This window comes from Marmota marmota, unplaced genomic scaffold (assembly GCF_001458135.2).
Source record: "Marmota marmota marmota unplaced genomic scaffold, marMar, whole genome shotgun sequence".
In the NCBI taxonomy this organism is placed as follows: Eukaryota; Metazoa; Chordata; class Mammalia; order Rodentia; family Sciuridae; genus Marmota; species Marmota marmota.
In genome coordinates this window covers 2,379,319-2,395,518 of record NW_026000243.1, presented here as the reverse complement: position 1 = coordinate 2,395,518, position 16,200 = coordinate 2,379,319, and the positions used below count along the sequence as shown (strand labels likewise).

General features: G+C 47.1%; 1 protein-coding gene across 18 annotated transcripts in view; it reads right to left on the bottom strand.

The window, feature by feature from the left end:
* Window positions 1–366: 366 nt before the first annotated feature.
* Window positions 367–16,200, bottom strand: part of Pknox2 (PBX/knotted 1 homeobox 2) — a 265,198-nt gene continuing 249,364 nt past the window's right edge. For all 18 annotated transcript variants that reach the window (XM_048796085.1, XM_048796083.1, XM_048796084.1 and 15 more), the window contains 3 exons: window positions 5,253–5,329; window positions 4,076–4,254; window positions 367–2,625 (listed from right to left, as the gene is read on the bottom strand). In XM_048796085.1, coding sequence (XP_048652042.1) covers window positions 2,396–2,625; window positions 4,076–4,254; window positions 5,253–5,329 — 486 coding nt within the window. In that variant the 3' untranslated portion in view covers window positions 367–2,395. The remainder of the gene's footprint in view (window positions 2,626–4,075; window positions 4,255–5,252; window positions 5,330–16,200) is intronic.

The following is a 16,200-nucleotide window of genomic DNA, read 5'->3' as shown; positions in this document are numbered from 1 at the left end:
AGGCCTAGGACTACAAAGTCCTTGAGGGAGGTAGAGAGCAATGGAAAAGAAAGACCAAATTCAGAGCTTTCACTGCAGTGGGGGGAAATTGCCAGGAGAGGGCAGAATAGAGCTTTTTTCTGTCTTCTCTAATTTCTTTGTTTCAGAGCTAGACTCATACAAGGTAAGTGGGCCAGATTTGGCCATCTTTCTGCTCAGAGTGGTTAACTCAGGTCATCCAAAAAGCACTCTCCTTTGTCCTTTTCTGTGGGTAGTCTGCTCAGTAGGATTGATGCAGAGACCTCCAAATTCTTTCTGACTCTGGTTCCACTAAAGGAACAAGGGACCTCTATGGCAGCTACAGAAAAAGAGAATTGCGAACCAGAATTATGGTAGGTAATAAGATTTACTGAAAACTTCTCGGCCACATTCAGTACTGGTTTGGTGGATACATCAGAAGGAGGTTGCATAACATTAGGCAGGTGGAGGGGGGCTGGAGGAAATGATGTGGGCACCTGTGTGTGGGTGTGCCTGTGTGGGGTGGGATGCTTATTAAAGTGGTAAGTGGAAGAGTGTGTTTGTGTGTGTGTGTGTGTGTGTGTGTGTAAGAAAAATGAACCAGAAGAGGAAATGTATTTTTATCCCACTGCACATTGCAAAAGTCTCACGCCAAAAAAGCTAGACTTTCCTCTACCTATGGCATCAAAAGGGAGTAAAAAATGATTGGATCACCCAGATTATAAATAAGGTTATTTGTTTCTCAAAAATCCCTATTAAAACATTAAATATCAGCTCTTTTGGGGGAGAAATACATTCATTTCAGGGAGACCTCAGGAAAGCGACTATTATTTTGCTCCACCCCAACCAGGTAGGGGAGGGGAAGCCCCAGAGGGCCCTGAGGGTCCCCTCCAGTTGAGCCAGATAGCCGCTCACATCCTGCCACTGAAGGAGATGGCTAATGCACAATTTACAAATGAAACTGCACGTCCATTAAATTAAATCCAATGGAAAACACACGTGTGATCAGTCCTGTCATTCACAGTCATGGTTTAGGAGGGAACAGGAGGAGAGGATGCCAACTGTGAGGGCCTGGAAGTTGGGCTGGGAGCATGTGTGTTAGGGCAGATAGTGGAAATCCTTCTCCTCCCAGGAGCCCCTGTTCCTCCAGTGCTGTGTACAATGGTGGTGTGCAGAATACCGAGGAGGGTGGGATTAGGCACCACCACAGTCTTTTGGGTGCTATTCCCCACTAACCCGCCATTTTGGATATCGATGGAAAAAGGGATGTAGCACCTTCTCCAAACCCTGGCTTCTCACTGGACTGATGCTTCTTTCCAATGTTTCTTCTGCCTTCTCTGATGGATAGAACTAATCAGGGAGGCTGGAGACTAATGGTGCCAGCCTAGGAGCAGAAGGACAGCCTTGTGGACCTGCAAGGTAGGAAGAATCCAAGCCACTTTGGCTCCATTCCACCCTCTCTGTAGGTCTATGGAGGGGCTGGAATGTCTGAGGAGCTCCATCTGAGGATAATAACATCTAGGGTAAGACACCATTGTCCTGTTGTTACATGAGCTGTGTTCTGTGACACACCTAGGGACAGCTGTGGTCTTCAAAGTTACCTCAATATGGCTTCCAGTGCAGGTTCTGCCACCTCCTCAGCTCCCGGAGCCAACCCAGATAGAGGGGCTCCTCTTAATCTCTTATAGGTTGAGCCCACCAGCTGATAATTTGTTTTCAGGAGAGAGAGAAGGAGGCTCTGCTGGCTCCACCCCTCTCTCCCAAGTCCATGGTTGCTGTATCCAGAGAAAGGGACCTAGAGGGATGAGGTGGAGCCTCAGAGGGAGTCCAGGTCTCGCTCTGATCTGCAGGATGTTTTGCCTTAGGCCCTACCACTCCTCCAGCCATTGGTTATGCTTTTGGGCTTCCTCCTGCCTTTGAATGTCTCTCAAAGCAGTTGAGATACTTTTGGGGATAGATCCCAACCCTCTTTTGTCTCTCCCTTCCCTCCCAAGTCTGTCCCCTGACAAAGGCCCACTCTGCAAACAGCATTGATCCCTCTCACAGTGTGGGGCTTATAAACAACTCAAGTCCTTCTGTGGGGGACCCGTGGGTGCCATCTGTCCTCAGTGTTTGGGTGAGTCCAGATCTCACTCCTGTCTTTCCACACAGACTGCTTCACCAGCCCCACCAAACGGAGTCCTCCGTGGTTCCAGGGAAGGGGGCCGGGGTGCTGATTGTAGCTTGGAGGTTGGGAAGAAGCAGGGTGTCTCCTCTGCATTTCTTCAAGCTACTGATGTGGGGAAGCTGGGGCCCAACTTCCTTTGTGCTCCCTGCCTATGCCTCCTGCCCCCAACCCTGAAGCCCTCCTGACAACACTCCTTTCCTGCTTGGTGATCAGCGCTTCTGGGCTGCCTGGCTACTCCAGGGAGTCACTGTGTTCCAAGCCCAGGTCGCTGACATTCGTTGTCTGCAGCTCATCGGCCTCCTCCTCCAGCTCCTCTTCCTCCTCCTCCTCCTCCATCTCGTCCTCATCCTCTTCTTCTGTCCCATCCAATGAGTCATCATGTGCAGCCATCATAGCCTGCTGCATGGCCATGGTGGCATTGTCTGAGGACAGGGACTGCAGGTTGTCCAAATTGATGGAACCTGCATGAGACAGGGCAAGGGTCATGACTTCACAGAGGCTGTTGTTCAGGCCCAGTAACTTCAGTATTGAACAGGGCTGACTAGACTGGCTCATGGGGTATGAGCTCCTTGTTTCTCTCCTTGAGGGTGGGAGGTACTGGAGATGGAACCCAGGGCTTTGTGCATGCTGGTCAAGCACTCTACCACTAAGATACATCTCCCAGTCCTTTGTATTTTATTTTGATACAGGGTCTTGCTAAGTTGCTGAGGCTGGTCTTGAACTTGTGATCCTCCTGCTCAGTCTTCTAGACACTGGGATTAGAGGTGTGTGACACAATGCCTGGTGAGCTACTTGTTTCTAAGGGTACCCAACCTTTGGCTAGATCATTACTTGGTCAGAAGTCCCCCATCTATTCACTTCAGCTACTCCCTACCTCATTCTAGGCAGGAACACTTGCAGCTTACTATTTACTCAGCATCTTCTATGTTAATATGTTAAGAACTTTGGGCTTTCTAACAGTTCTGTAAGGCAGGTATTATCGTCCCCACTCTAAAGAGGGGGAAATGAGCCTCAGAGAGTTAAATCATTAGCTCAAAATGACACAGTCAGCAATGAGAGTTGGGATTGTCTTCCAGATTGGTCTAGCCTAAAATCAGTTTCTTTATACTACAGCTCATAAGAGCCTACAACAATATACATGCATGTATGCACTAAGGCTTGCGTGCACACACGCACACCTCCAACCCACTGCCCACGCAGAGCTATCTTCACATGCCAAGTTCTAAAATGTCTAGCTGATTGAATTATTCATTATGCACTCGGCGACTGGCAATTACAAGAGTGTGTATGGAGGGTGTGATGGAGAAGCTGGGAAAACAAAACTTCTCCTGGCCTCTGTTCACAAGCCAGCTGCCTGCCTTGGTATTTATAGATGGCCTTGGTCTTGGGGATCCACACAGACACAGACTGTGTTGAGGAACTTGGGGAGGTGTGTGGGAGTGAAGAGAGCGCTCTGCTGAGCTGTCACTGACTCAGATGACCACTGACTCCCACACATCTTTGTGAGATCACTTTGAGCTTGTTCAAATGTGTGCCCGAAGCAAGGTGTGGTAGCACATGCCTGTAAGCCCCGTGACTCAAGAGGCTGAAGCAGGAGGATCACAAGTTTGAGGTCAGTCTCCAACTTAGTGAGTCTCAGCTACTTAGCGAGACCCTGTCTCAAAAAATTAAAAAAGGACTAGGGATGTAGCTCAATGTAGCTCAGAGGTAAAGTGTTCCTGGGTCCAATCCTCAAGACAAAAAAAGGTGCAAAAGCATCCTTTCCTTTAAGGTTTTGAAGGAGATCAAGGAGGGCTAATCATTGTGATAGAGCAACAGTGGGGGCCTAGGTAAGGAGACAGTCCTTGAATCTTTGCTTTCCAGGAGCCCCAACCTGCCCCTACCTAGGGTACCCTTAGCCCCAGTTCTTACCATCAGGGTTTGTTCCTGGGGCACCACCCTGCTGCTGCAGCACTCCCGCAGCAATGGAGTTGGGCCAGAATCTTTGGGTGGGCCGGTGCTGAGACTTGATCTTCTTGGCTTTGGGGGCAGGGTCTGGGTTACTGGCATCAAGCATGGGCTGCAGGATGCGCCTCCGGGCATTGATGAACCTGCCCAGGGGTAAAGATGGAAAGCTGGTTAGTAGGTGGTGTCTGGTGTGGGGCAGAGAGGGCAATGCTGCTCCCAGATACAATTAGATAGAACAGATGGGGTTTTGATCTAAGGGGTAAAGGCCCAGCAGAGAGAAGAGCTCCACATGTTGAGGAATTCTTAAAATCACCTGGGGGCTCGGCAACCAAGAAGCAATATGGGAAGAAAGCCTGAGGAGGATTTTCTCATGAAGATCAAAGGGAGATCAGTAGAAGAAAGGGTCCAAGGGATGGGAGATGGGGAGGGAGGGGGGAATGCTGGGGAGTGATATGAACCAAATTATGATGTTATATCATGTATTGTATGCATGTACGTATTTTAATAACGAATCTCATTATTATGCACAACTCTAATGCACCAATTGAAAAATTGGGGGACAGGGAATCCACCAGGATTGAACAAAGGAGAACAGAGCTGTAGCCATAGGTAGCAACTTCTGACTTTTCCCCAGAGAGCTGAGGGCGTATATCAGGGCCCCAACAATAAAGTCCATTCCCATCCAGCTCAGGCAGATACAGAGAAGGCGAAAGCCAAGATCCCTGTGGCGTCAAAATGGAGACTCTCCCTCCTCCTTGCCATTCCTAATGTTGCAGAATGTTTTAGTTTCAGTTCACACACAGGTGGTGATCAGATGACCACGGGCTGCACCTCCTATCTATAGATGTCTGTCTCAGCAGTCAGCGGAGCTGGATGCTTAGGTGTGGTTGGATTTTCTATTCAACAACAAGCTTCCAGGGATGAGCCTGGAACAATTTCCCAGCAGAGGGCGCTGAGAAGCTGCAGATGGAGCCATGGGTACTGGTGTTGATTCTGGCTCTCTGCATTTAGTTCAAATGGGAGGGGGACTGGCCTGGCAGCCGGGCTGAGACTGAGGCAGGTCTGGGCTTTCTGTCTCTTTTCCCTTGCCAAGCATGTGGCCCCAGGTCCCGGAGGCTTTGGGCAGGTGATGCTAACTCACCAGTTGTTTACTTGCAGGAGGGTGAGGTTTGTCTGGGCTGCGATCTGCCTCTTCTCATCCTCCGTGGGGTAGGGGTGCTGAAATGAGAGGTGAAGGGCTAATGAGGGGAGGGCACCTGGGGGCCAGGTTCCCTAGAGACCATGCCAAAGTCTTGGACACAGTCTTGGGCCAGTTGTTTGGAAGCCCAAACAGGGGAAAGTTTATTTCCCCAAAGACAGTGAGCGGGCCTAGGATTTGGCCAGAGGCTAAGCCATGCCTAAGGCTCCACATTCAGAACCACCTGAGCCTCAGCCCCTCAATGGACAGCAGGAATCAGTGCAATATTGATAACTTCCGAGGCACCTTCACATCCTAGTCACTTGATTCAGCAGACAAGCAGGCATTCTCAGTGCTGGGATTTACAATGCCCTTAAAAGCCCACAAAAGGTGGTAAGCTGGGTGAATGAACCGATTCATTTTAAACTAGCTGATATTTACTGAATATCTATCATGCCTACTTATGCTAGGCATTCTTAGAAGATAAACATATTGCTAATACTATTGGCTTAGGACTCTATAGCCTGTGAAATGCTTTCATGTGCTTAATTTCTTTTAGGCAAGCCTTTCATTCAAACTCTCAGCTAGACAGGTTAGGTATTGGTATTCCCATTTTTTTTATGTTCATTTTTTTTTTCAGTTGTAGCTGGACACAACACCTTAATTTATTTATTTTTGTTTATGTGGTGCTGAGGATCGAACCCAGGGCCTCGCACGAGATAGGCGAGTCCTCTACCACTGAGTCACAACCCCAGCCCTTGGTATTCCCATTTTGCAGATGCAGAAATGGAATGACTCCTGCACTGTCACTCAAATGGTAGATATCACTGACTCAGTTCTTCTGATTGTGGCCTGGTCTTCTTCAGAATGTCACTTTGTAAAACTTAGTCACTGTCTTGTGGAGGCGGCAAGTGGCACAGGTGTCTTGCATAGTCTTGGAACACTCCAGTCCATGCATTGACTATATGTTTGCTCCTTCTCTTAGACTGTACTTCTTGAGGATGGAATGTATACTTACTAGTGTGTCCCCAGCATCTTGCACATATAAATGACTGCCGAGTGAAGGAGAGCAAAAACACAGCAATAGTTGCTGTGATTTGGGAAATTTGCATTAGAGAAGCTTGGAGGAAGGATAAACAGGTGGTGGCCAGAGTGATAGGGAAAGACTGGGTCATATTAAATAATGGGAGGGAGAAAAGTCCTGAGCCCACTTGGTGGTGAGCCACAGATGACGAAGGCTATGTGTCTCTGGGTCTCAGCACTGTGCCTGGCACCAGTAGGCATCATAAATATCCAAATGGGTGAAAGCTTTGTTCTGGAAGCTAGGAGTGACCTGGGGGCTTTTGGAGCAGAGGACCAAGCTATCCAGCATCCGCAAACCATATCATTCCTTTCAATTGGGCTGGTAATAGAAAGTGGCACTAGGGTTTTCTGAAGTCCTCAAGATTGGGACTTACAACCTTATGCCTAGCTGTGAGATCTCCAGCAAGTCACACAACCATACAGCATAAAGTCACCCAACGGCTAAGTGAAATGATACTTGTAAAGCACTCGATAAAAGGTAGCTCTTCATACTATATTATGGGGTGATGTGGGGAAAGTGTCTAAAGCTCTCTAAGGAAAGAGTCTGAGGATGTGAGGGCGATCTGCCTGCGACATCTGTCACCCCACTGATTGCCAGGTTTGATTTGGCTGATCTGGCTGGCTAGGTAGGTGTCCCCTTCCTCCTTCACAGCTCCATGTGCATCCCTCCTGAAGCTGCACGCTTGGTTGAAGAGGATTTACCTTCCCCCACAGAGGAGGACCATTCTTCGGTCAAGGGTATACAAGTAGCTGTGCTCCCCTGCTAGAACCTCCAAACAAGCTCTCAAAGAGTTTGAGATCAACAGCTTGGAAGTACTCTTATTATCAGTGACAAAGGAAAGCAACCTCTTCAGTTGGCCTCGAATCCCCTGACTGAAGCAAATTGGGATCATGTGTTGTTTTAATTCACACCTCTGACCCTGACTGCCACACCAGGGCAGCTGCGACTTGTGATTCATGCAATATTAAGATGCTAACAAGAAGTAAAGCACATCAGTGTTAAGGAAGCCAATTTCATGCTAATTGGGAAGGAGAGAGGGAGGCTGGGAGGAGAGACTTCAGGCCCCACAGGGTAGGGAAGCAGGGATTCTGGGAGTTTTGACATTCAGAGACTGAGGGGTGCTCATGTCCTACCCCCAGCTCCGTGCGTTTCCAACCTTCCTATCTTTGGGAAGGAATGAAGCAGCTTCCCTATCCATGGCCATCAGATCTGTGAATAAAAGTGTCCCCTCTCATTATCTACAGGGATTGGTTCCAGGACTCCCACAAATACCAAAATTCATGGATGCTCCAGTCCCTAATATAAAATGATAGAATATTTGCTCAGAATTTGTACACATTCTCCCATTTACTTTAAACCATCTCTGGATTACTTACAAAACCTTATACAATGCTACATATATAGTTGTTAACATCATATTGTTTAGGGAATAATGACAAGGAAAAAATATGAACATGCTCAGTATAGACACAGTTTTTTTCAAATATTTTCAATTCATAGTTCGTTGAATCCATGGATACAGATCCTGCAGACACAAATGCTGACCATATGACAAAAATACAGTAGTGACTTTTGGGCTTTCACTCCATGTACATGCAGAACCCTCACTGGAACGCGTTTCCACCTTTCCACTGCAAGCTTTTCTGAGCTTCCAGAAAAATCTCTCACAGGTCAAAGCCTCAGGAAGGCCTTTCCCAACTCCCTGATACAGAGCCAGTCACCATTGCTCTGAATCAGTGCACCAAGCACCCTACAGGTAATGTATTCTCTCCCAGGAGTCCATGAGCTGCTCTCAGGCAAGACCAGGTCTCATTAGACATTGTCTCTCCAGTGTCCAGATCAGTGATGGGCAGAGAGGTCATGTTCAGCAATGGGGTATTAACACATGAGCCAGTGAACATAAGAAGGAGATGTATACTTGTTTCCTGAGCAAAGCTCGCCTGGCCTTGATGACCAAGCTGGGTCATCAACTCAGACAGGTTGGATATCTGCTACACCTTAGGCGCCAGAAGGGAAAGATATTTGACATTCAGAGCTCACAACTTAGATGGGAAGGGAAAAGGGGTGGGGGGACATCTCTATTAAAGGACAGTTCATGCTAAATACTCCTTGGGAGGTTACAAAAAAACAAAAAAAGGTAGGTTGGACTGGTCCAGAGAGGTGAGACCTGAATTGGACTTTGAAGAGTGGCCAAACCATTCAAGTAGAGGAGGGGGGCAGTATTCCAGGCAGGAGGCTTGTACTGGGACTTAAACCAGTCAGTTGATAATCCCTTCCATTGATAAAGGACCCCAAAGGGGGAAGTCCCCAAGCCTTCCCTGGAAGGATGGATGATGTTTGCTGTCTCTAAGGAGGCTTCTGGTGCTTTCCCCATTGAGTGGATGTCACACACAAGTTAACATTCACCTGTCTCACAGAGAGCTATAAGAGGCAGTGCTACCAAAGACTGGCTAGTTGTTCTTATGGATAAGGGTATAAGCCTCTTACTATCCCCTAGAACCGTCTCCTCTCCCTCTCCCTCCTGGATCCAGCATTTCAGGAGGCACGTGGTGGAGGCTGTGGGTGAGTAGCAGCATTTAGCCCAGCTTTGGGAACAGGTGTGTCGGCCAGAACATTCCTGGCTCCACTTCTGAGTGCTGATGGGAGCAGTCCAGCTCATACACGCCTCAGACCACATGATTCCTGAGGACAGAGTCAAAATAGTCCTGGCCCTGGGACAGACTGTGATTGGGTCAGTGCTACTTTTAGCACAATTGGAAAAGTCTGGGGCCAAGAATGGGAAGAGGAATGAAATGAGATCATGGTAAGCCATTAAGCCATGGTAGCTGCTCTCTGTTCATTAGTTGGAGGAACTCCTTTGGAGATGGATGGGAAGGACCCAGGTAGCAGTTCTCTGTAAGCAAGTGATTTGTTCTTGGAAAAGAGGTACAGAACATACTAGAAAACTCCAGATCCTTCTAGGGCCAACCTGAAGACTCCCATGGCTGGGCAGTGCCACTTGGCAGTAAAGAGTCTTTGGAGACGGGTTCCAGACCTGCCCCCACCTTCTGGCTATTGTTGCTTTCTGTCTTCCAAACTTAGCTTTCTCAGCTTAACTTGGAAATAGCAAAATAATGTGCACCTCTGGACTTGAGGGATGACTTAATGAGATGACTCAGTGCGCATACATTCTATTGATTCACTCTGTGCAATGTTCCGAAGCCTCCCTGACACCATCTAGTTGAATATTTAAGGTCTCCAGAGCAGAGAAATGTGGTATTTATATCAAGTAGGTGTTTCAATGCACCATGGTCGCCACTAGGAAGTTCCTCTGAAATCTAACCTAAATTCCTTCCCAGATTTCTGTGACACCTCCCTCTATAGCTCTACAACCTGAGTCTCATCTGGGCTCAAATGACGCTGAGAACAGTTTTCAGTTTGAAGAGTGAGTTTTTCCTGAGTCTGGTCAGAAGTGAGCTTAGCTTGTGCTGGTTCCTAGGTCTCTGGCTACCTTTTTCATCAACACCCACCCTGAGGTTGTCCTTCCACATCCTAGTCCATGCAAGTACCACCACAAGGCTGGCCAGGTCACCAAGGGGCATGGTACATAGGAAGCAGTAGCCTGTAGGTATCAGTAGCCCCTGTGTTACTGCTGGAGCAGGGCTTGGAATCTGACTCAGAACAGGGAAACTCCTGCTCCCATGGCCTGCCACCGCCAGCTCTGCTCTGGGTCCCATCACTCCTCTTACTCCTGACAAGTGTGGGGGCGACAGGCTGCTGTGTGCCATCACTCTGTGAGCATGGCTCTGCTAATGAGGGGCTTGAGACCATCTAGAGAAGGGCAGCCAGCTGGGGGAGAGGCTCTGAGATGGCCACAAGTCATCACATCCAGGATGCCAATGATTTGGGATGCACTCTGAGTTCTAAGATGCTAAAATGGAAAAAGCAAACCTTTTAGAAGAAAGAAAAACATAATTATTCACCCATAGAATTTCTCCTTCTACTATAGTTACCTGTGTTTAAACCTTCCATTCTTTCATTTTCTCTCATATTTTTATTTTACCCCATCTCCCTTGAGATTGTGTACAGTTAGAAAAGTACAAAGACTTCAATGTATAGTTTCATGTATTTGCAAAGCAAATACCCATGTAACAACCCCTCAGGTCAAAAGATAAGATTCTACCAGCATCCCAGGAGCCCCCCTTCTACTTCTAAATTAACTCCCCAAAAATATTCACCCCAAAGGTACCATGACTTTTATGGCAATTACTTTCTTACTGTATAGTTGTACTATCTATGTTACATCCTTCCACATGATAGGTTAGTTTTTCCTAGGGTTTATATTAATGGAATCATTGACCCATGAACTGTAGATGTTCATCTTCATTGCTGTATACTTTTCCATCGTGAAAATCTAATGCCCTCCATTCTTCATCCTCCTGCCATCTCAAAACAATTCTCTCTTCCTCTGGTTTCCATTTCAATCCATTTTTCACACTGCAGCAAGACTGGTCCTTCTTAACTCCCCCGCCTTCACCCCTGCTTAAGTTAAGTATCTGGATGCCACTTTTAGAGCTCTAAGCCCTCCTATGTAGGATTCCTCACACTGTAACCGTAACCTATTGAGTTATCGGTCACAACAAATAATATGATGCAAGTCTTCTTTGTCTTTTTTGAGAAAAGGGACCATGTCTTTCTTTTTGAATGCCCACCCCCACCATCAGTTCTGAGAATGCCTGGCCCATGGTAAGTGTCCAATGCTTATTTGTTGACTTGGAACAATCGTGGTGGCTTGGGGCTAGTTGCTACTTCTCACCTTTCCTCTGAGTGTGCCTGCAGTTGTGAAGGTGGGTGGATGGGGACATCAGTGATTCAGACGCCCCTGGAATTCCACCTAGAGGCAGGTTGCACATCTGTGGTGGGGGAGGACGGGGTACTAAGAGTCCATCCAGGCCCACTGGCTGCCTCTCTGGAGGGTTATGAAGAGAGCACTGTGAGAAGTAGGTGGGAAGGAACAGGGACTCCACACCCAGATGGCCTGGGTTTGAATCCTGGTCCTGCCTCTTGGCAGCTCAAGATCATGGGAAAGTTTCCTCTCCTGCAAAGGGAAATCATTCCAGCTGCCTCAAGGTTGTTACAGGGATTACGAGAGTTAATAGTATTTGAAAAGTACTTAGAACAGTGCCTGGCATACCTTATGAGTGTTTGTTAAAAAATAAATAGATAAATAAATATTTGGCTGGATGCACATGGCTCTACGTCTGAACAAGCCTCAGGTTGTCTCCTGGCAGATGGCAGGGCCTCCCAGCAGCCCCCTCTATGTTCATATCACTGTGCTCTTGGGCTTTATTTCCTGCATGCTCCAGGGCTGCTCCAGGCCCTCTGCACATGTGATAGTGCATTTTTTCCCAACCTGGGTCTCAGACTTCTTGGGGGATGCTGTGAGGATGTAAATCTCCCACAGCATTTTCAGGTGAAATCTCTGAGAGCTGCAGACTCCCATGGGGTGTCCCAGGACTCAGTGCTGCCTGGGGGCCTCTCACACTCCCTCCCTTCTCAGCTTGCCCATCCAACCTGCTGTCAGCAAGGCCCAGTCTTAGATGGAGATGCACCAAGCTTCCTTCTTCCCTGCAGACTCACTGCCAACGTGGCACACATCCTGGGACTGTGGCTATGCCTCCGGCACTCTGCCATCCTCCCTGGGGAGTCAGAAGGCAGCTTCTCTCTCTACATCCCTTCAATGAAGGGCAGGTGGGAGAAAACAGTCTCATGTCACAGGCAGGAATTAGAGGCCTAATGAATCTCTGGCACCAAGAGATGGTTGCAGCCAAGAACCCTGCTGGCCTGACTCCAGGCTCCCAGTGCAGTGGTACAGATGCCTGAGCAGCCTCTGGTGGGAACTCTGTCCTGGCCATGACAAGGGGCCATGCAGGTTGCCAAGTTCCAAGGGTGAGAATAAGAAGATTTTATGATCAGAACACCTAGGAGGAAGCCCATTTTGAGGCTAGCCTGGGCAACAGCAAGACTCTGTCTCAAAATAAAAATAAAAATGGTGGAGGGTGTAGCTCAGTGGAAGAGTGCTTTTGGTTTCAATCCACGGTGTGCAAGTGCATGAGCACATGCGTGAGTGCACGCACACACACATAAATAAATAAATATCTAGCCATCCTTAAGGATCAGCCTAGATGCAAGATCCTCCACCAAACCCTGCTAATGAAATATCAAAATAGCCCTAAAGGTCCCTGAAGCCAACCTCTTGCATAGTTTAGGAGCCCTTTATACCAGCATACCCCAAATAAGATACAGATGTACAGAGACAGTGATGGCCTCAGCCTGAGCATGTCTTGGTGGGGTGTGGGATGGTGAGAGTCTCCTGGCTGGTCTTCAGTTGTAAGCAGCCTCACGAGTTCACTGTCATGTTCTATGTGTGCCATCTTGAAGAAGGCAGGCACTTGGCTCTGAGTATTACCATCATTCAGTGCACAGCCCTTTGCTCGGATGTTTGGGAAGATCTTTCTATTGAGCTCGAGTCTGACTCCCTACTCATCCATCCAGAGAATCCTGCACGAAGTTTACAAGACCGCCTCTGACCTAAGAATAACGGTTGCCACCCCTAATGGATGCCAACAGCTTTTGGCTAACTTTGAACACTTACAGTGGGAAGAATACTCTGCTGAAGTACTTGATGTGTATCCTCATTGAATTCTTTAGGCATTTAGGTAATAGGCATTGTTATTTCACTTCACACAGGAGAAAAGCTGAACTCAGAGGGGCTAATACAAGTAGCAAAAGGCAGATCAGAACTGGGACTCATGACCCCCATATCTTTAATCAAGGCTACTCTACCTCTGCTGACGTCCACCTGTCAGGCCCTGTGCTTTATAATATATAATTGGTCACCTTCACCTTAGATAAGTAATGCTCTCTCCACTTTATGAGGGGGAAATCAGCTCTAGAGTTCACAGACCTGATCAAGGTCAGAGAGCAAGTAAAAAATGGAGTCAAGTCTGGGCATGGTGATGCACGCCTGTAATCCCAGCAGCTCGGGAGGCTGAGACAGGAGGATTTTGAGTTCAAAGCCAGCCTCAGCAACAGCGAGGTGCAAAGCAACTTAGTTTACAGCGAGGTGCAAAGCAACTTAGTGAGACCTTGTCTCAAAATAAAATACAAAATAGGGCTGAGGGATGTGGCTCAGTGGTCAAGTGTCCCTGAGTTCAATCCCTGTACCCTGCCCCACAAAAAAGTGGAGTCAAGATTCATTTCAGTGTGAGTGCCTCAGTAGCCCTTGTTATCCTGTGCCATACTGCCTCAGGTGAACAGGCTTCTTTTACTTTTATTTTCCACAGGCCAACCATGCCCCATCCCCTCAACCATTCCTCAGATGACATGCTTCTTGTTGGTCACCTGAACAGATATTTCACCATGTTGGCCCTTTTTCTCTAGACAGGACCATCAAAGGACCTTTTGCAACCCAATACTTGGTTCTGGTTACACTATTAGGGACATGTTTGACAAGCACAGGTGGCCAAATGTCTCTGGCCTATCCTGACTCCTCCATTCTCAACCTCCATGAGTGTTTTTGGCATTTGTAAAATAGCACTTGATTCCACCATAGTTGACCTTTCTTGACTTATATGTATACACTTTTTTTTTTTTTTTTTGAGACAAGGTCTCACAGTGTTGTTCAGGTTGGCCTTGAACTCCTGGGCTCAAGCAATCATTGCTTCAAGCTCCTGAGAAGGACTAGGATGCTAAGCATACTTTTATTTATTTATTTATTTTTGCAGGGCCTCATGCATGCTAAGCAAGAGCTCTTCAACTGAGCTACAATCCCCTGTTTATGTGTATAATTATTCCCCTAATTAAATTACCAGCCCCCTGAGTGCTAAATCATGTCTCATACCTGAAACTTAGGTGTTAGTAAACAGATATGTTATTTAGAACTCAGATCACATTTTCCTATAAAACTAATTTTTTTCAAAATATTTTTTAACTTGTCAAAGGACTTTATTTATTTATATTTGGTGCTGAGAATCAAACCCAGTGCCTCACACACGAAGGCAAGTGCTCTACCACAGAGCCATGACCCCAGCCCCAGAAATAAATTATTTTAATAACAGTTTTCCTGGCTAGTCCCAAGGCCAGTTTGGTTAAAGGTCTGTGTTCAAGTGAGGGAGGAACTGCAAGGTTCAGAGGGACAAACAAGAGACCTCCCTCTGCTTTCAGGAAGACAGTGCTAGACCTGGGCAGCTCTGAGATTGGTGGGTGCGGACTGTCTGTGTCTCCTTTTTGTACCCTGTTGACTTACCAGTGCCTCTTCTCACGAGCCACAGGCTCCACAGGCCTCCAGGATTTCAAGGTCAAAACCCCTGAAACTGTGTCCATGATGATGCAAATAAGGCTTTCCTCAGAGTCTCAAAAGAGGCAGGGGCCTAGAGAAGTTTAGAACAATTGCTAGAAGATTCTCCACTGGCACCCCATTCAGGCTTTCCTCCTCAAAATGCTGTTAAAAAGTGTTCTCCTACAAGCACTGCTGTTCTTCACATGAAACTGATCTTAGCTGAGTGGGAGTAGAAAAGCAAGATTTGAACTAATTCATTCTAAACTGTGAATGAACGGCCTCTACACAGGCATCTGCTTTTTACAGGGATTAACTTAAAATGGGCATCTGATCAATGGAATTTCATTCAGTGTGAACAAGTTAAAGGGAAAAGTAGCAGACAAGATACTCTGGAACAAGAATGTGATTAATCTTCCTACGCCATTTTCTTGCTTTTTCTAAGGGGTTTTTACTACTCTCTACAGATTTCCTAATAGTTTCAAGATTTTGCTCAGCATTTTCCAGGATTGGGCATATTATGAAGACTCCTGGGCAGGGCACTGTGGTGCACACCTGTATCCCACAACTTGGGAGGCTGAGGCAGGAGAATCACAAGTTCAAAGCCAGCCTCAGCAACTTAATGAGGCCCTAAGAAACTTAGTGTGACTCGGTCTCAAAAAAAAATAAAAATAAAAATAAAAAGGGCTGGGGATGTGTCTCAGTGGGTTGCATCCCTGGTACCAAAAAAAAAAAAGACTCCTGGGGTGAGATTAGAGGCATCTGTATCAGTGGCTATGCCTGTTTCAGGTCAAGGTACCTTCACATCCATCATCTCATTTCATCCTCACAGCAACTCTATCAATTGGGTATTGTGATCCCATTTGACAGCACAGGAAACCAAGGCTTAGTAAGGATAAGTAACTCATTCCATTTCTCCAGAGGCCTAGAGTGGGTGGTGAAACTCACCTGGTGGTCCTGCCACCAGGTACTGTGTCCTTTCTATATACCACATTCTTACTGTTTGTAGGAAACATACTATTTCTAAGCCAGGTGGGCTGGTAGATCCTGTCATGGGGACCTAGCTATATAATTCCTTCAAGACTTAACCCGGTGTCCTGCACAGGGAAGTGGTGAGGCATGCAAAGAATGTTTGCAGCAGCAGCAACTGGATGGATTTCACCTCCACGTGCCCTCCTTGGCCGGAAGCCCTGTTCAGGGCACAAGCTGTACCTGGGAATGCAGCCACTCTGTTTCCCCTGGTCAGGGTGAGTCCAGCATGTGAGGTGCTAGGGTTGTGGGGAAGATAGCTGGGAATCTGGTGAAGAATCTGTAGGATAAGGTGGAACTCAGAAATCACATGGAGTACATGAATATTCATAGCAGCATTACCTATAAGCCAAAAGGTGGAAACTACCCAAATGTCCATCAACTGGTGAAGAAATAAACAAAATGTGGCATATCCACACAGTGGAATATTACTGAGCTACAAAACAGAATGAAATGCTACAACATAGATTGCCGAGGTCTAG